The sequence below is a fragment of the Caloenas nicobarica genome, chromosome Z (assembly GCF_036013445.1).
Source record: "Caloenas nicobarica isolate bCalNic1 chromosome Z, bCalNic1.hap1, whole genome shotgun sequence".
Lineage (NCBI taxonomy): Eukaryota > Metazoa > Chordata > Aves > Columbiformes > Columbidae > Caloenas > Caloenas nicobarica.
The window spans coordinates 669341-689648 of NC_088284.1; the positions used below are offsets into that span (position 1 = coordinate 669341).

At 47.4% G+C, this 20308-nt stretch overlaps 2 protein-coding genes across 3 annotated transcripts in view; one reads left to right on the top strand and one right to left on the bottom strand.

Moving 5' to 3' along the window:
* The window catches only part of NEDD4L (NEDD4 like E3 ubiquitin protein ligase), a 152263-nt gene extending 146371 nt beyond the window's left edge, over nucleotides 1–5892 (bottom strand). The window contains exons 1-2 of the mRNA XM_065657442.1: nucleotides 5837–5892; nucleotides 4877–4950 (exon numbers count right to left, since the gene is read on the bottom strand). The gene's annotated coding sequence lies outside the window, so the exon portion shown is untranslated. The remainder of the gene's footprint in view (nucleotides 1–4876; nucleotides 4951–5836) is intronic.
* A 493-nt stretch (nucleotides 5893–6385) lies between these two features.
* Nucleotides 6386–20308, top strand: part of ATP8B1 (ATPase phospholipid transporting 8B1) — a 28951-nt gene continuing 15028 nt past the window's right edge. For both annotated transcript variants that reach the window (XR_010607837.1, XM_065656353.1), the window contains exons 1-9: nucleotides 6386–6501; nucleotides 16479–16665; nucleotides 17249–17346; nucleotides 18288–18401; nucleotides 18939–19037; nucleotides 19144–19205; nucleotides 19629–19701; nucleotides 19796–19866; nucleotides 20186–20268. Coding sequence is in view for 1 of the 2 variants with exons in the window: in XM_065656353.1 (XP_065512425.1) it covers nucleotides 16491–16665; nucleotides 17249–17346; nucleotides 18288–18401; nucleotides 18939–19037; nucleotides 19144–19205; nucleotides 19629–19701; nucleotides 19796–19866; nucleotides 20186–20268 (775 nt within the window). In the remaining variant the exon portion in view is untranslated. The remainder of the gene's footprint in view (nucleotides 6502–16478; nucleotides 16666–17248; nucleotides 17347–18287; nucleotides 18402–18938; nucleotides 19038–19143; nucleotides 19206–19628; nucleotides 19702–19795; nucleotides 19867–20185; nucleotides 20269–20308) is intronic.

A 20308-nucleotide genomic window follows, 5' to 3' on the forward strand; every position in this document is an offset into this window, starting at 1 on the left:
CAGCGTGCTCTCACCTGGGACACTGTCACAGAGCCAAATCCCAACGGGCGTCACCGGCGATTCCTTAGCTCAGAAAGGAAATGCGATGCAAACAGGCACAGAAATCAGGTCACTCGCTTTTCAGTGCCTTGGTCTTATCCAGGAGTCTTTCATTTCCAAATATTTCTGTGAGAGCGCAGGTACATTCCACTATTCTGAATTTCTCATTGAAACCAACATCATATGTCATTCCACAGACTTCGGTAACTCACAAAGCAGCTGAACAGAAGTCTGGAATCTAACCAAACCCTGCAGGATTTCCATTCCCTTCTGCTTCCTGAACTGATCTGCAGTGACAACAAATACATCTAATGCTTCAAAAGCATTATTTTAAACTTGACAGTCAAAGTTCTCAAAAGTGTGCAACAAAGGTAGCCCACTTGGATTTTAGGTATTTTGCTCGAGCCTGTACTTGGTGAGACAGAATCTCCGGGCAGTTCAGTACCTGTTTCTGGAGAAGTCTGGCTTCTTCCAAGTGTCTTAAAACTGAGTTTGTAAAAGCCTTCAAGGCAAGTAGCACTTATTTTCCAAAGCTACTTAACATGACAATAGGATCATATTGCAAATCCAGCGCCAGAGGACCAAATTTTGACACATCATCTCTCAGTCACTCTACTCATTCAGGAAAAATTCATTTTATTCTGCATAAATCCAAGCTGCTGCTGAAGCGGTGCCCCCACCCTGGCTCCCGGCAGCTCCTGGCGATGGGCAGCCCTGAGAACGCGGGGCAGGAACCCCCCCAGCTGGAGAGGAGCCTTTTTCCATGGGGTGGACACGTCCAATGTGTTTTCAACCCGGCCATCGTGTGGATCCAGCTCATCGCACGGATGCACAAACGCTACCAGCGTCATAAAGGCAGTGGCCAGAACGGGCAGAGATGGTGGGAAGACGCTGTGGCCTCCTGTCTGGGGAACCTGCAGGTTTACAGGCCCTGGCACCGGCCGTGTAACCCGGGCCTGGGAGCGAGATGTGCTGGTGACAACCGCAGGGACAGGGACACACAGTGGTGTCCTCCCATGAGTCGTGTCCCTGCGGTGCTGGCCATGTCCCCAGCTGCTGGCTGTGTCCCCAGCTGCTGGCCACGTCCCCGCGCTGCTGGCCATGTCCCCAGCTGCTGGCCGTGTCCCGTGGTCTGGGTCTCCATCTCCCGGCCGCGGGCTGCAACAGCGCAGGGACAGGGATGCTCAGGGACAGGGACACTTGGGGATGGGGACACGCGTGGCTCTCTGGAGATCTCACCAGCTCCTGACAAAATGCTTCACTCAGATAGAGTGTGTAGTTATCATATCCTAAGTCTCTCCTCCGTTTTGCCAAAACCCCCCTTTATTTTAGGAAAAGCGTTAGGATATAAAGTGCACAGAAAGAAGTGGTTTTGAATAACACCCTTTTTTCGCTGTGTAAAAATCACCTACTGACTCTGTATTTGTGGTTTATGAAAAGAAATCTCAAATTTTTGTATAGTTTTTGGAGATGAGATTTATCATTATTTGCTTTAAAAGCGTACAATATCATCGTAGATTTAGAAAACAGATGGAGTCCAGGGTTTCTCCTGTATCTGTTAGAGACATTGAGCTCTGATGTTACGAGATCACTTTGGGAAAACGCTGCCCTCCTCAGGTGAAACATCACCAGCTGGCTTGACTGCAATGAGTATTTTTTTACAGAAACAGGAACTTCCATAAAATCCATGTGTATATACTTGATGGGTCATAGTCAGAAAAGGGAGTGCATAGGAAACAAAATGTTTTTAATAGTTGGAATTTGAAATTAACTTCATTCTCTGCAACGGCTAGAGTTGTAAGCTGAGCCCACCGTTACTTTAAGCTCTCTTGCAAAGCTGTTGTACTATAGTTTACACTGCAGCCTCTTGCCACTGACCCTTCCCATGAGTTCCCAGTGCTCCCATACGTTCCCAGTGCTCCCATACGTTACTGGTACACGCTGGAATCACGGCAGGTGACCTTCCTGCTCGGAGCACTGCAAGACGGAGTCCTACCAGCTGACAGCAAGAAATCTGCCTCCAAAGATGAAGTCTGGCACAGAAATAGTTGGTCATTTCACAAACTTACAGCTGGTCTTTGTTTAATAAACCCAGTCAAAGTAAACTGAGAACATGTCGGGATGACATAAGTGTTCTGTGTTCAATACCCGGACAGTAACGTCCTTCCCAGCCCTGCAACAGAGATTTCCTGAGTTGAACAGCAGGTTATTATTATTGAAATAATGGAGTTACGTATAAAACATGAAGAGACAGAAAAGCCACATCATTCCCTGTTTTCTGCGTATTGGGAAATGATTCAAATAAGAATGTGAATAAATGTTACAGAACTGCTTAGATATATAATTACTGATATGTATAACCCTTGATAAACAGGAACAACTATTAGTGCTAGGTACAAATCAAGTACCCAGCAATATTTTTGAACAATTAGTTATCAGCAAGAGCGAACCCTGCTTTGACTGTGCTCAGTTATTAAAATCAAGATCTGCTCACTGCTTTAAAAAAAGTTCAGCATTAAGATTGACGAGCAAAGGTTGCTATTGTTACACTACACACTTATTTTATACAGCTCATTCTGAAAAGGACTGTATTGACAACCAAAATTAAAGATAGCTTTTCATTTTGAGAGACTAGACCAATACTCTGGAAGTTTGGGGTGTGATTTCAAGTTTAGCCATGAACTACTAGTATGATCTGAAGAAATTCAGTGTCTGCATCTTTTTTTTTTTCCTATGGCTATAATTCCCACTTCTCGAAAAATAAATTGATGTCTGAAGTTCTAAAACACTCTGGTGATGAGGAATACAATGAAACCAAACAACCTCAGGTCACGTCCCTTTACATTCACCCTGGGGGTTGTACAGAAATCTGTAGGAGATTGATGGGAAAAGTAATAGCTGGCCTCGCAGATTCGAAACATTATGGCGCTTGTTTTCAGTTTGCTTATCTCTAAGTGATTATGTTTATGATTATGTTTATTTAAAACAAAAAAAAATCAGGGCCTGTGAGCGGCAGCAGCGGCAGCTCCTTCATCATGCCCGTGACTCACAGAACAGCTGCTGCACTTCCCTCAAGCACGGATGTCAACTGTAAAAAGTAATATTTGGACTGGGCCATTCATCACTGCTATAGCAATTAATCACTGCTAAGGGACCTTTTTATCTCTAATAGTCTTCCTCCTGAACAGACGTCATGCAAACCTAGCTGTGCATACAGCTACCTAATGAAACTGAGGTATTACAGAAACCAAAGAGCCCTGGACTGGAATTAACTTCCTGGACAGAAACGGAATTGTCAAAGGTATCAGTAAAGCTCTGCTGCTCTGTTAAGCCAAGATGTTACTGATTTTTAATTAACTTTGTCTTTATTCCTGTGTGAGGAATTTGAGGCAGATAGTAAAAGAGAAAGGTGCTGAAAGACACAACTTTGGAATCCAGCATCACATTTTAGATCTAGGAAACAAAAGTCTGTTTGAACAAGACTTTTTCTGGCACAGGAAAATCGAGTATTGTTGCTATTGTAAAATAAACCAAGCAATCTCTTACATGTCTGTCAGTCCAAAACAAAGATCACTTTTATTATAGACCAGCACCCACAAATTGGCAGATTCTGTTTCTGCAAGAGCTACTCACAAATGAATAGCTGAACAGTGTTAATCTCAGTCAGGTTCTCCCATAGACATGGTCTGATCAAACAGACTTTTATTAGCTAAGTCTGCAGCAAAGGATCCAAAGATATGATGGTTTGATGGTATATTGATTAAAAAACTGCAAGATATCAAGCTTTTTCTTTTCTTTTCTTTCCCCCCCCCCCGGCTTGTATACTTGTTCAATAATAAGACAGTGTTATGCCAAACTAAAAGCATCTATTAAGGTAAAAAGTACATTTCTCATTTCAAGAACAAAATAAATTCTACTGGGGTCTTTCTCACTCATTTTTATAATATGACTTGAGGAACCAAGTGCAACAGATGAGATGCTGGTACCGCTACAGCCACATGGGAACTATTTCCTGGACACAGTCACCTGAACCTCACCATGTTTAAACAAGGACAATGTCCTCTTCAGGAGCGGGGCTGTGTGAAGGGGAGCAAACCAGATGCCTTCCAGGGAACTATGATTCCTCCTTGCTGGTTGAAAGACAAGGGGGTTTTGCATTACTAAAATATTCTGATGCATGAAGAAGCTTGTCATTCCACTTAAGTTTGATCAATACGGAAAGTTGCAGCTCAAGGGGCAGGTGGTTTTAAAATGGATGACAACGCTGGAAATTCTTGCAAGCGCTAGCCACAGCTTTGATGTGACCTTCTGTGGGTATGAAGAGGTGCTGGAATAAAGCAGCTGGTTCTCGAAGAGAAATTAACCCAAACCATGCAAACTGATGACATAGCAAAGATGCCAAAGCCGTACTCGGTGTGCATTTAAACCAGTATTGCTGCCCAAATGTAACTTCTTTCCAATTTTTAGCACTTTCCTAAAACTGTTTTGCTCCACCACAGTACCACTCTCTATTCCCTGCAATGCAAACATTCGAGTTCACAGATAATCTGAACAACCTGGACAAGAGAACCAACCCTGGTGAAATTTTACCCAGCAAAAACACAGCAGTGAATGTTCTTCAGCCTCAGTCTGTGCCACAGCTACAGGGCAGGTGCGTGTCCCTGTGTGTGCAGCAGCAAAACAACAGCGTGAAAGCCTTTGAGACAGGGTGACACAATCAACAAACTAGCGAAACCTCTCAGTCTCCAGATTTCAAGTCACGGAACTAGTAGCCAAGTACAGCAGCATCCAGGATCACATTCAAAGGCTTATGAAAAGTCAGTGAATTCAAACTTACAGTCAGGGCCTGTCACATTCCTTTGACGAGTTCTCAGTAGGCTCCCGAGGTGTTTCCATGTGTTTTGCTGCAGCCTGAAAGAAGAAAAATACAATTAAGAGGATTGCAAATGTACACAGCATGTAGCAGAATTGTACTAGTGTCAACCCTAAACATAACCGCTTTGTTTGTTACTTAATTAATAAGCAAAACTATCGGTCTCAAGGGTTAACACTATCATGACTAAGCATCCTCCAACTCTCCAGTCCTTCCTTAAAAGGATGTGGGAACCAGGGGTCCATTCTGACCTTTTACAAAGGCCAAAAGGTTAAAATCCTGTACTCTTGCGAAGTGTTCTCTGTAACACTGTACAGCCCTGGTAATCGAGAGGGAACGAAGTAATCCTGTCACTTCAAACACCGCAGGCAGGACGTCCCACGTCTCCAGGAGCCGCGTCTCCTCGGTGCTGCCATCCGTTCCCCCGTGTGGCACAGCCCGGGCTGGGAGCAGGGACCTCCTGAGCACGCCGGGACGCGCCGAACGCTGTCCCTGTGCCAGACTGTGCCGCACGGCGGGGTGACGGGCAGCGGCTGCTGCCCCAGCCCCCTGTGGCACGGTGTTTGTGCCACTGCTCGCCGGAGCGCGGGCGATGGAGCTGGGCCCGGCTGCCCCAGCGCAGGCCCGAAGCACCGCGGAACCGGCGCCTTCCCCAGCGCGGCCCGGGCCTGGGGCTGCCTCCGCCTGCTGCCACACGGCTCGGCGGCCGCCGCTCCCCGACCTTCGGGGTGCTGTGGGCCACAGCACCCAAGAGAAACGGCCCGCTGCGAAGCGCTCGTGGCATCTCCTCGGGGCACAGGCCCAGCGGCCCCCGCAATGGCGGGGCTGGGGCGGCCTCCGCACACGTCGTGAGGAGACACCGAGTCTCTCTGCCCAGGGTAACGATTTCTGCGGGCTCTTTATCACCGCTACCAACATTCTCACCTCACGACTCAGCTCCCGGCCCTCCCAGCGCCGCGCGGGCGAGGGCAGGCGGTGCCGCGGCCCAGGGCCGGGGGCCCGCCGCTGACCGCTCGGGGCCGGGCCGGCGGGAGGGGGCCGGGCCGGCGGCGCCGGGCACAGGCGCACGGACAGGGACAGGCGCAGCTCCTTTCCCCTCCTCCGGGGCCGGCCCGGCGAACTGGGGGAACCCGTCTGTCCGGTCTGACGGCGGCGCCGGGGAGGCCGGGCGGCAGCTCGGCGGCAGGAGAGCGGCCTGGGCGGGGAGCGCCGGCGGGACCCGCACACGGCTGCGGCCGCGACCGGGGAGGTCAGCGCTGACGCCGGGCGGGCCCGCAACGACTTTCTGTCTCAAAATACCAGCTGCTTAGTCTGGAGCGCGATGGATTTTTGTGGAGAGACGTAAAAGCTGGCACCGCTCGAGGTGCCGGCCGGGCCCGGGGTGTGAGGGCGGCGGCCCGGCCGGGCGGTGCGGCCGCTGCTCGCTCGGGCGGGGCCGGCCCCAGGGAGCTCTTTTTCCATTGGGCTGGGGAGGGCCAGCAGCGCCATGAATATTTAAACAGCTGCGTGTTCATTCGGAGGAGAGCGGGTTCGTCTGGGGACCGTGAGGCGGCGGGTGCGGAGCGGGCGGCCTGAGGGCCCTGCTGCAGGTGAGGCTTCGGCGGGCGCGGGGACCGGCCGGGGCCGGGCTGTGGGGGCACCGGCCGGGCCGTGGGGGCACCGGCCGCGCCGTGGGGGCACCGGCCGCGGGGACCGGGCGCGCTGCGGGCGGGAGCGGGCGGGGGCAGGCGCCGGGCGCGGCCCCGCCGAGCTCCGCGGGTCCCGCCGTTCTGCTGGCCGGCCCGTGTGGCCTCGGGCCGGTGGTTCCGCTTCTGGCTTTTCCCCCCCTGCCATCTATAAATGAGGAAAATAGTTTTCGTGGTTGTGGGGTGGTTACTCATTGGTTAATATTTACACAGCCTTTAGAGCAGTAATAGGTGCCCGTATTAGGGAACCGTCAGAATTCTGCAACACAAAATGCTGGAAAAGTTACTTGTGGGGTCAGTCACGTGGGAGATGAAAAGCATTTTGTGACTCCCCCAAAAAACCAGTCTCTCAGTCATGTTTCCTACAGCTTTGTATCTACGGCTTACCTAGCATCCCTTCTCTTGGGATGCAGGCCAGTCTGGATGGAACTGAGTTAGACGGAGCAGCTAATGAAGCATTTCACCACCTGCTTGAATGTCAGCAGCAACATTCTGAATCTGAAGGCACACCGTGCAGGGAGCTTCTGGCAATACATAGTTCCTGGTAGTGAGCAGCGGTGCGGTGGTTCTTACCTGGTGTGTATGGTGGGGTCTGGATGGCAATGCCGGGGCGAGTCGGTGGGACCCACAGGTACCCTGGTCTGTACAGTCCCCGCCTCGGCGGCCGCTGCTGGAGCCCTGCGCTTTAACTCCCCGCCCAAGTGGCTCAGGTTTGCTCACAGTTTTCTGTTTGGTTCTGGTTTTTTATGTGTCTTTCTCTTCAAAGTCTGGTTCTGGTGTCAAATGGTATTTGAGCATTTTGTGTTTTCCCTTGTCAGCTTCAGCATTGCTGTTATGGATGTTCATGTTAGAGTGTGGTTTGTTTTTTATCAGTCCTAGACCTGTATTTGTCTCTTTTTGAACTTGTAGGTATCATAAAGATTATTTTTGGTAACTTCTAAACCGTTCTCTTCATTTAATTCTCGCTTGTGAGACAGTCCATGGATATTCTAGTCCCTTGCTTTGCAGTTTGTGATAGTGAATTCAAAAAGCCATTTGCTTGCTATGCATTGAAGCTACCTGTTTAAATGAGCCAGAACTTATTTTCCATATTCTTTTGTTGTTTCAGCTTTTATTTTGATGGCATCTGTAATCATGTTGGTCCTAAATGTAGCGTGTTACCTGCATTTAAATATGGGGAGGGTTCTGTTTGATTTTGTTTTAATTATGAGGGGGTTTGATGTTCTTGCTTGGCAATTTCTTTAATCTGGCCTCAGTTAAATGCGATGCTTTGTGTAGACGTAATTGAATGCAGGATATTAGCCAGGAGCTTCTGAAACCCAAGCCTAGCTCTGGCTGTGACTTACCGCGTGGCCTTGGGCAAATCACTTAACCTCTCTGTGTTTCCGCACTTGTCGGGGTGAAGAACACGGTTCTCATTTAAACCCCCGGCGAGTGCTGGTGCTCGAGCTCTCAGCCCTGCTTCCCAGGTGCTGTGCTCTGCGACAGGGCACGGCTGCTGCGCCTCGGCTTTTCGGAGAGCTTACGGCATTGGTCTGTAACTTGTAGTGGCGGGCTTAGTGCTGCATGTGCCTTTTCCTCATTTGTTCTTATATAAATTAGATGTATGCTTTTAATTTGACAGTTTCAGCAAGTTCATGGATGCTTTTGTTTACAGTGATGGATGGGGAGACCTAAAAGCAACATGTAAAAGAGAAAAAAAAAAAGGTGTGTAAAGGGGAGAATAAGCCGTGTAGATAAAACAGGAAACAAATCAGGGAAAGAACCAGGTCGCTTGCCAAAGGGACTTTCTGCCTGAGAGGGGAGGAGGAGGCAGCATGAAGGGCTTGCAGAACTAACCAGGAGTCTCTTTTTGTTAAGGAGGCGTTGCAAGGTAAGTTAATTTCCCTATTTGCCTAAAAGAAATGTTCTTTGTTTATTGCATGCGCGTGGTCTCAGGAGGTGGAAGGCAGCCCCAGAAACCACCGTTTTCCAACATGGTTTCCTTACAGGTGGAGCCTGGTTGACAGTGGGATCCGTGTCACTCTGGAGCAGGCAGTGGTCTCTGTGCTGAGGGTCCCAGCGGTCCAGGCAACGTCTGTAACGCAGCCTCTGGGCTCAGAGACAAACCCTGTTGGGTAAAGGGCAGTTGAGAAGATAGCTCTAGATGCTGACAGAAAGGATGTGTTGCTGTGTTGATCTCCAACCTTGGCAGCAGGAAGTAACCTTCATTTTTTACAGTTAAAAATACTTGCTGCTTTCAATGGGGAAGGATAATATCTAGCAAAATAACTCTATTTAAAGTTCTAAAAATCTTCCATGCCGAACAACACAGTTCATGTGTACACAAAAATAATTCACTTTTCCTTTATTAAAACAAAGATTTTCTGTTTTATAACGTGAACCTCGAGAGGCAGTGTAATGACCTCTGTAAGAGGCGGGTTGAAACCCCTTCAGAGTGCACCAAACCTGCAGCTTGAACAAAGGTTACCAACTTTATCTTCTGCAAAGATAACTCGTCTTGACTTGGACTTTAAAAGATGTTGTATCTGTTATATCTGTTAATGAAAAATCCTAGAGCAGATAATGGGTAGAATTATGATTTTGTTTCTGTAAGTGGCCCATCTTTACCCATCCTTGCTTAACCTCACAGAACCTGGACTGGGGGCTGCGGGTCTCTGTTGTTATTCTCTGTTCCATTGTTGGTGACTAGTTCATCTCTTCCCTGTGCAGAGCCCTGTTGGCTCATAGAGATCAATTCACTTAGACTGGCATGGCCTTCAGATTAATTTTCATACACGGCAATCTTAAAATGTTAATAGGCAGCTATACTGGTGAGTGCACAATGGCCACTCGTTGAATTCCTCTGGTGGATACTAATGCTGATGTTATTGCTTATTCTCTGTAAGTGTATAGATTCTGCATTATTTCTAATCAATAGGTACAAGATGCGAATTTTATCATCTAATGCTTGTGCAAAGTGAAATGAACCTCTGCTATGCGGACTAAATTTTGAGCAGCCTCTGCACAATTTGTTGTCACAAATTGCTTGAAACACCTTTTTTATAAATGTTTTCTGTCAGATGAGGTACTATTTTGAATCAGTATATATATACTCTGTACATAAAAGTTTTGCATGTATATTTATACACACATGTGTGCATGAAACTTGGGGTGGGTGAATGACAGCAATAGATGATGTAACCAAGCTAACTCATACGAGCCCAGCTGCATACCAAACAGGTTCCCTGAGGATTTCTCAGGTTGCAGTGATAGTCTGGGTCTCTGCAAGTGCTGTTTGAAGTTTTTGTGGTTCTGTTGAGTGCTGAAGATCTCAGACTCATCAGGTATGACGCGTGTTCTGGTGTCCTGGGATTTGTAGGTGCACTGCCTCTCCATGAGCATTTCATCCACAGCCAGATTTTAATCACTTGAATTTTAATCTTTTATTGATAGGAATTCTGAGTCACCTCATGTTAGACGTGTTGGCAGTTTCAGGGTGGGAACTTTCTCCAGGGTCACAGTGCAATAAAGATGATGTGTCAGATCAGCAGTTTGTTTCCTCACTGCCTTGGTTTGGAGTAGCCTGTGCTCTCCAGCTGGTCTGAGGACACTTGGTTCAGAGGAGCGTGCCTGGCCCCGGCGGCTGTGCTGTGTGTGGGTGCAACTGCTGGGCTGCGGGAGCTCTGGCAGACAAGCAAACCTCTGCTGGTTTGCTGGGCTCTGCCGTGTTTCTGCCGGAGCGCCGTGGCCGTGAGCTGCCCCGTTCGCAGTGCCCGGCGACGCGCTCGGCAGGTCCGTGTCCCCGGGCCGTGCCGCTGCGCCAGCCGCCAGAGCCGCCCGGCCGCGGCTGGGCAGGCTCTGATCGGCTGCACCCGGCCCCGGCACCGTGATAGTCGCTGGGGCACTTCGGGTGATGCTAAAGGGTGCGCATCGTGTAGGATACATTCTGAATTATAACCTGTGGGGTTTTTTGCTTAGCACAAGTTGTGCCTGGTTGTCTTGGAGGAGTTGAGGCTTCAGCGCTGGGGTTCAGTTTGCCTCGCTCTGCTGTATGGATACCACGTTGGTGCTGCTCGATGCAGACTGCCCCGGGTGGCCAGAGCAGTCCCAGCCGGCCTGAAACGGTGACCTGGGCTCTTGAGGCTGCCTTTCTGCGGGACGTGGCCAGAGCCGGGCCTTACCCGCTCGTGGCACACCAGGAGGGTGCGGACAGAACTCAGGGCGTTTCAGAAATTGTTCCCCTTGAAGCTGTGATTTTGAGGGTGTTCAATTACTTTAAAGTAGTCATTCGATGAAGTACATGTAACTGGTTTGTGTGAAGTAGCTATATAGATTGCTGAGTTTAAAGCATGTAGTTTGCATGGCAATCCAACTGAAGCCTAGTAGTGTTTGGAACGAAGGTTATTCCTTGGCCTGCCTGTGTTAATTCAAGCTATTTCAAGTAACTACTTTTTTTTCCTCAAACATCATGAAGATTAGCTGGAAGGTTTGAGTTGGTCAGAAGATCCTTCTATCTGGCTGTCCCAGCACTTGTTACTAGTAAAATTTCCTATTTGCTTTGAGTAATATGTGATCTGTTTCTTACATTTTGAAATCAAATCTAGCTTTATTATGTCACGATTGAGACAGACAAATGACATAGACCAAGTTCTTCCAGGATGCAAGTAGTAGATGCCATTTATTGCCACAAGTGCATTTTTATACAGTTTTACCAATTCATGTGTCTCTTCACTATTGGTTACAAGTTAGCCAATGAGATGTTACTGCTCTAATTTTGCTGTCATCAATGTTATCTTTTACTCCCTTCTCTCTCACGGATACACCTTAATATCTCCGGATACTCCTTTACTCCCATCTTTCTCATGGGTAGGCTTTAATATCTTCAAGGCTGATCTCTGTTCCCCTGCTCTCCATCAGGGAAGCCATGGACCCACCATAGTCCTCCACATTATTATTTGCCTGTTTCCTTGTAGAAGCTCATGTTACAGGCAGATTAGTTGATTAATACATTTTTAATGAAGGACGATACTCTATTAAAGCATTTGGCTGGGATCAGTGGAGTGAGAATAGAAATGCAATATCCTGCCATTGAAGGCCTTTGTTTCTGACTGCTGCTTGGTGAGGATTAAATAGCGAGCGAGAGCTGCAGCAGCATTGCCCGAGCCCGTGTTCCCCACTGGTGGTTATCAGGTGGATGGGAACAGTTCTGCTGCAGGTCCTGTAATGCTCACCTACAGCTATCATCTCATTTGTTGTTCGTACCAGCCAGTGCAAACTTACGTGCCAAATGCCTTTTTTGGCTGTAGGAATTTCACTTCACACACAAAACCTTGTTTTCTGCCTGATAGTTGCAGAACCCTCTGAGAATTTGTGTGGCGAGAAGCTGGGCTCCCGGCGTGGTTTACTGCTCCTTCAGCTCTCAAACATTGTTAGAGCCATTCTTTAACCGTGTGCCCACGGATCAAAAGTCATTCTTAAACCTACCAGGGTATAAGCTGGGGTATGGACTTGGGTCTCTTAAATACAGGTGGCTGGATTGATAGAGTCATCAGAGTCCGCTGTGGGCTCTGGTTTATTTTTGGTGGTTTGGATTGCAGTCCTGCAAGCATCTGTGCAGTTGCTCTATTAGTACCTAACAGGGTGTCCTTGTTTTGTGCTTCGTTTTTGGTTTAAAATCCTGGTTATTGGCAAGATGAGCAATGTATTACGGCTGAAGATGGCAGAATAATTACTTCTATCTCTCTGGGGAAAATGTAATTGGAAGAATTGTGCATCTGCTAGAAAGTCCATGGGGGGAACCCCTCCCTCCAAGGTTAATGTTAGACATGGTATTCCAGCTGCAGTTTGGGGAGTGCTCCTGTGAGCAGGTGTTGTTTTTCAATGTTTCTTTGTCCAGTACCATGTAGTAAATAAATAAACCTAATAAGTATAGGAAAGCTTTTAAAAACATGTCACTTGGTGAATATGAGGAATATTGCAACACTCTTCCTGCTCACAAGGAAAACAGGTGTCGTTTGGCTAGTTCATTGTTGGAGCTCCAAGCAGAGTACTGAGTTTAAAATGTTTGGCAGGGATTCCCAAGTGAATTTGGAATCCGTTCTCATTTTATTGAACAGGACATTGGTGTGACTGTGTTTTATAACCGTGGCACAGCCTGATGCTCCGTTTGGCTGACACCGGGATGGACTCGGCAGATGCTGGGGTTGGGTGGGTGCCAGGCTGGTGCCGCCGCGGCAGTTTGGGTGTTTGCCTGTGCTGCCAGCTTGTCCAGGTGCACTGAGGCAGGAGGATTGTTTGCATTTATTTGCTTCTGGCTTTGCTTTGCTTTAATATGTAGCGATGGCTCTTGTAAGCTTCCTAGAGTGGAGAGATATGGGACAAAACCAGAATATCTGAGGATCGGGTCTTTCATATATTTACTTTTAAAGATACCCAGTTAAATATTAGTGAAACACCTTGCTGTAGCTTTTCTGTCCTTTTTTAACTCCAGAGACCTAGAATAGTTTAGAAAGGTCTCTCTGACCTTGTGTTTTGTACCATTTGAGTTTGTTCTTTGACCTTTGCTTAAAATACTGATGTTTTTGCGTTCTGAAGCAGCAATTTGCGGGGGGCTTGAGGAGGGGTTGTGCAGAACAACCCGCGGGAACGGGCGAGGCGGTTGTGCAGACCCCTTGGTGGGACGCTGGCAGTGTGGGCCGTGCAGGCGTTGGAGGGACTGGGGGCTGACAGGCATGGCGTCTGCTTCACATCACAGCTTTTTATATCCGCAATAAATATAAATAACAACTTTATTACCGTTTTAATTCTTTTACTATACATATGGCTTGTTTTAGATGGATCTGTAACTTTGTTTTCAGGCCGCTTTGGGTGATTTGAAGCATTGAAGTTAGAGTAGGTCCTTTTAGGAATGGACTGTCGCTTTTATTTTATTTCAACATTGTTAATAAATAGTTTGTTTCTCCTGCATGACATAGACTTTTTAGCCTTTTTTTTTTTTTTTTTATCGTGGTGTCTTTTTTTCTCCTCAGAATAGTGACCACTGCAAAAATCGATAGCAGCCACATCTCTTCCTGCCGTGTTTAATTCAGTTTTGGTTTTCCATGCCTCATGCTGTTGGATGTGCGCTCTGCTCTCTTCCATCCCCGCTGGCTCAGTATTAGTTATCTCCGCTGCTCTGTGCTCTCGGTTTTCCCATCTCCTCTTTCACCTCGTGATCGCTCCCCACCTTCCCCTGAACTTCTGACATGGCGTTGACATCCCATCCAGCCCTTCTCCTGCAGACCAGGTGTCAAGAAACCCAACTCTGCACCGCTTTGTCACCCTGTCACTGGAGGACTCCTTCGCCCTGGGCCCCAAACCCCTCTCCGCTCTCTCCTGAGCACAGGGGCCTCTGCATCCTCCTGGCCAGCCCCGCACTCGCCCACAGCCCCGTCCGTGCTCCCTGGCAGTGCCACCGGCATCCCCTTGGCCGCTGTCCCCAAGGGCAGTGGATGTACGGGCCAGCAGCAACATCTCCGGGGATGGCAGCGCTGAATCCCGGGGCGCAGAGCCGGTGCCCCCTGCATTGCGTGGTTCCGTGGTTGGTAAATGCTGCCTGACATCCGTGACGGGTGTGCGGTTTGAGTGCCTTCTGCAGAGGTGGCGGCGGCGCTGCCTGCAGCCCAGGGCAGCTCAGCCGAGGCAGCCCTGCCTGCAGGGAACGGTTAATGAGATCTGCTCCGTTAGCCGAGTTCAGCTGCAGTCCGGTTCTTGGAGGAGGTAAAGTGAATACAATTAATTTGAACTTTCCCCAACAAACGATTGCACTGATGTTCCCCGCTAGCATCACGGGCTGCTGCTGCTTTTTCTGTTTTAGATATTTCCATTTAGCTATACATTGATAATAAAAAACAAACGCAGTGGTTTTTTGACATCTCATCTAACCCTTTGCGTGATTAATGAGTTCATAAACCATTAATCCGTTAATGAGTAAAGACTAATAGACTAAAGGCTGAATCTCTGTGCGCCAGGGGTATGAGCTGATTTTGTTTGTCTTGGAGAGCAATTCAAAGATCCGGTGGTATTCTTTGTTTCGAGGACTGTGCGTGTGAGGGTGTTCAGCTCTGCCCTGCCAGCAGCCCCCGCGTCACGTATTAGCAGGGCACAATCTGTGAGTACTGCAGGCCTTCCTGCTGTCATGTGTGCTTTATATATATTTCAAAGGGGAGCTGAGCATTCTGTCCTGGTCTGAAAATATTTGTCTAACATTCAACCAGTTTGTGATTGAAAACAGAATTATGTCCTCTGCATGAAGAGACGTTCAGAGCAAAGAAAACGTGTCTGTAAACCCCAAAGTAGTCACAAGGTTGAATAGTCTGACCCTGGCTAGCTCACAAAGCTGAGGCACAGATGGTGAAGGGCAGGATTGTCCATATCCCTCTTTGGATTAAAAAAAAAAGGGAAAAAGTCAGTGTTTGTGTTGGCTGTAAGTCCTGCTCAGCAAGTCAGAGTTTGCAGGCGGTAAGAGGCAAGACTGGTGCCTGGTTCAGCAGCGTCTGCCTGGCTCACGAGGGACTGAAACCTCCGTGTCACCTGGGGCCCCCGAGCCCCCATGAAGGTTGGGGAACCGCGTCTGCGCCGCGGCCCCGCGCCGGCCGGGCTCTGTCTGCATGACTGCGGGGCCTGGCGCGAGCTGCTCGGAGCAGGCTGCTCTGGAGAGGAGGGCTTGGTGCAGGCTTCTGGTTAATGCTTTTCTTCCTTTCTGTAGCAGGTGAAATACAAGATTTTATGAGGATGGGGTGGTAGTCGAGAAGGAACAAAAGGGGTAAAAGATGAGAAGTAATCCAGAATATCACAGTGAGGTATTCCGGTGCCTGAGGTCGAGCTTGAATCTCCCGTGTCTTGAGATGAGTTCCCTAACTCCGAGGCTATTTAGGAAAACAAAGGATCTTTTCACAGAGGTTTCAGGTTCCACAACTGTGGTGGTGACTGGCTGTCATATTCCTGGCTGATTGCATCAGTGAGCGGCCTCTAACACCTTGAGTGGGTCTCGGGAGAAGTTGTGTGCATCCAATTTAAATCAGACTGTGTGTTCATAGGATTCCTGGTGGTTTTGTTTGATTTTGTAAACTGGCAGTGGAATCCAAGTGCTGGGCGAGCAGTGCCGTGCTGTGCCCGTGAGCGCAGCAGGCTCTGGGCTGCCAGCCAACAGTCCTGACATTGGAGGAGCATATTAAATGCTCATGTGATATTTATGCTCTCTTATAAGAGATATTAAGGACGGGAGACAATTGAGCCTTGCAAAAACAGAAATAACGTGGCCGTGGACAGGGTCTGGTGTCAGCAGCAGTGGTTGCTGGCGCTGTAGCAGCCGCAGGCGGGTGCAGGGTGGCACTGGCCTGCCCAAAGCCGGGCTCTCCTGCAGGACGGGGCGGCAGATGGGACTGGGCCACTGCTGTGCACGTGGTGGCACTTGGCTGCTCCTTTCACTTGGTTTTGGTTTGGAGGTGCCAGCAAGAGCAGGGCTGCTCCCCATGGGGGTCCCGAGACAGGAGGGACAGACCCGCAGCTGGTGGCCAGGTCCAGCCCCACTGTGGCCAAGCGGCCCTGGCACTGTGGCTCTGCAGGGGACGATGTGGTGGCCACTGGGTGTTTGTGGGCTCCCGAATTCCTGCTTCCCACGCAAGGTGTGCTGCGTCAGGGCGTTCCTTCCTCTCTTGTGCGAGCACCTGTAATTACACACAGGAGAACGCTAATGAAGGACTCACTGTGAAATCCACCCACCTGTGCTCTGTGTCTGCCAGGGAAACTGGTTTCACGTGTGGGTTCTGGTGACTATCAGCAGAGTAAAATTAGGGAGATGTGGTTTCCAGCACTTGCTACCTTAACTCCTTTCCCTAACTTGTACAAAATGCTTGCAGGGCACCGGCAGCATGATCTCAGAACGGGATTCGGAGACCACCTTCGATGAGGATTCCCAGCCCAATGATGAGGTGATGCCATACAGTGACGATGAGACGGAGGATGAGCTGGACAGTCGGCAGCCTGTGGTCGAACCGGGACAAAACCGAATCAACAGAGAGGAAAGCCAAGAGCCACTGAAGAAAGGTAGCATTATGACAGAAACTCGGCTTATGTAGCAAATGATCCTGAACACAGAGGCTGAGCCATTCATGGATCAATTTGATTTTTGTGTGTATTCGTTAGGGTAGGGTTTGGAATGGCTTATCTGAATCTGTGGAGAAATAATTGATGAGAATTCAGAGTAACAAGCATCAGAACGAAAATCAGCTTCATTCCAATCTGCAACCAGAATTCTGTGCCACTGCTTGTTGCATAAAGCACAGTGACCTCATCCTCGTTAAGGCAGGCCCTGGATGTACGTAGCCTGTGGTCTGAGAGCTGCCCCACAGAACTGGAGATACTGGTCTTCTCCATCCTCTGGAAGCCTGAACAGCATAAGCCAATTTGCTGTGTTCAGTCAGCTGGTTTGCATGTATTTCTGCTTTCTAAGCCTCACACAGATGAGATTTCAGCTTCAGTGCTAGTTTTGTGGCTTCCTGATTTTCTTTATTTGCAGTTGAGAGTACCTTTAGAAGATGGCATTTGAGAGAAAACCTGAAGCTGGCAGGTTTGTTCCCTCATGTTTATAACAATCCAGTGTTGATCCATTTTGCCTTGTCTCTTCCAGACTGCAGCTGGCAAATTAAAGCAAATGATCAACGCTTCTACGAACAGCCCCAGTTTAAGAGAAAAATATTTCTGTGCTTCAAAAAAAGCAAATACGCAGTAAGCTTTCTTTATGTCAATTACGTGCTAGTAGTGTCAGGGTGAATACTTTCTTAATCTCAGTCAGATCTTTCCAACCACTGCTCATTACCATAAAACCCACAATTAACACTTCCTCAGGATTTCCATCAAAGGTGGGGAAGTAGAGCTGGTTTTGGGTTTATGAATGGAAAATCAAGGTATCAAGAAACTTGTTTAAGATGAGATAGAGAATTAGAAGCCGGGCATCCTTAGTCCGAATTCTGAGTTTTACGTGCTCAACTACAGCTGTTGCAAACACCCGCAGAGGTGTAATCTTCCATCTAAGAAGTCTCAGTGATTAAGAAAGACTGGGACAGGCTTAAAAGTAGACATTTGGGAACGTCTAGTCGTTTAAACAGTGTCATTCTAAATCCACCTAATTGTGATACAGGAGACATTTTTATCTAATTTATCAAGACAAAAGGTTGAGGTTTTTTGTTTTGTTGGGTTTTTTTTTCCTCTGTTCCTGATTTTTTTTTTTTTTTTTTTAACCTTTCATAGTACCCAAGTTCTGGTGCTGGTTTTGGGTGACAGAGGCTTGGGCTGCAAGGTTACACGTGGGCTGTCCGGCTTTATGTACGATGCATTGGCTCCTGTGGTTCCCTTGGACCTGCTGAGATACCTGCTATGCAGACTTGAGAGAGTCTGGATTATCTCATGCATGAGTATGAACATTTAATAGTAGAACTCCTACAACTGGAGCTGTTCAGTGGAAGTCCCTCCTGCATATGAAACAGACCTTGTTTGCCTTGTTTCATTAAGACAGTGACACATGTTGAACTGGTGAGGAACGGTACAACTCTAACAAAGCTCATAGGAAAGATTTCACTTGTAAAATGCTTTCCTTAAACGTAGGCATTGTACATTTATAATGTGAGAAGAATCTGCTGCTGTGAATGACATTTGGCTTTTTTCAACAGGGAAATGCAATTAAGACATATAGGTACAACCCTATCACTTTTTTACCACTGAATCTGTTTGAACAGTTTAAAAGAGCAGCCAACTCCTATTTCCTTGTTCTTCTCATTTTGCAGGTAAGAAAGACAGAACACTAACTGTGAAGTGAGTTTGAGGTGCTAATCTACTGAGCTGAGTGATGCTTATGGCACAAGTCAGCGCTATCCTGTCAGGAAATTGCAGGGCACTTTGTAAGGAACCGTATCTGAACAAGAGAAACTAAGCCCATCTTAGCAGAGACCCGGAACAAGCTGCCCTAGCTTGGTACTGGCTAGGATGAGCTAGTTACAGAGTTCATGCGTTTCATGGGGAAAAGATGTTTCTGTGGGCTAGTACTGTGAAAAATATGATGGCTTAAAGTTCCGCTCGTAAATCAGAAGTGTCAACAGAAAATACGAGCATCTACAATAATTAAGGAGAAGCTGATGCTGAGGTAGGGCAGCACAGGCAGACTCTCCTGCAAAAGTTACGTTCATCTTCACAACCTGACTTGAAATTCTCTCTCTGATGTGTTGATTTTCTTTCTTACGTTGTGGGCAGATCACTATTAAATGTCTCTGGATTGAGCTTGATTGATAATCCTGTACTGAACTGATTTTATTTGTCTTTTGCAGTCGATTCCCCAAATAACGACCCTGTCGTGGTACACAACGCTGGTGCCCCTACTCCTGGTGCTGGGAATAACCGCAGTCAAAGACCTCGTGGATGACATTGTAAGAAACACGTTCTGTTAATATGAGAGGCAAAAGAAACCAGTCTAGTTCATTTCTGTGACTGTCATACACAGTGAGGAGTACATTCTCTGCTCCTGGTTTTCAGGCTCGGCACAGGATGGACAACGAGGTTAATAACAGGACATGCGAAGTCATCAGGGATGGGAGGTTTGTACTTGTCCTCTTCCCTTAACTTTGTGCGTAATGTTAGTTGCCTTGTTACTGAGTTTCATCACAGATCTTAAAACACAGATGATAGGGAAAGTTCACCTTTTTGTTCTGCACTGTCTGTGTGAAATCCTAATCGAAAATGAAAGAGAATTGCCCAAGAGAGTAATTTAAACTTGATTCTGTGGCAAGAGCAACTTCTTTGGAGAGGAGGACAGAAATTCATATACAGGTGAAGAGGGAAGAGGTAGATTGACTTCTGAGTTACAGGCCCCCAACTAAACTGCAGTTTCCAAAAATCAAAACCACACCTTACCAAGATGTAATGCTTTTGTACCAAGGAAAGTTCAATATTTTGAAATTTATAGAGTGCATAGTGTTCTAGATTAAATAGTAATAATCATTAAACTATCTTGATATTAGGTTCAAAACCACAAAATGGAAAGATATTAAAGTTGGTGATATCATTCGTCTGAAGAAAAATACTTTTGTCCCCGTAAGTGCTTTAGATGTATTTATTTTATGTTTCTACAGTTCTGTATGAATCTTGGCTTGAATTTATATGATGCTTATGTATTTCTTTTTCCTAGGCTGATATTTTGCTGCTATCCAGCTCAGAACCAAACAGCCTCTGCTATGTAGAGACAGCTGAGCTAGATGGGTAAGGTATTATTTAATGATTTCTTTGATTTAATTTTGTCTGACTGCTAAAAGAGCAAGAAGTGCATGTTTTAGGCTCTACCTGTCACTTGTTAAGCCACACCTGGAAAACTGTGTCCAGTTTTTGGTTCCCACAATTCAAGGATCATTACAAACGGGTGAGGGCCCACTGGAGTGCCACAAAGATGTGTGAGGTGTTGAGGAACGTGACAGATGAAGAAAGGGGGAAGGAGCCTGGGACTCTTTAATTTGGCTTTGTTCAAACTTCTTTGCCATAGCTGTGTTTTTAATAAAATGGCCTTTTTATCCTTTGTTCTTAGTGAGACCAACTTAAAATTCAAAATGGCACTTGAGGTGACACACAGATATCTTCAAGGAGAGAGTGCGATGGCTGACTTTAATGGTTTGTACAGTTATATTCTTACAACTGTTCAAAAGCTGCT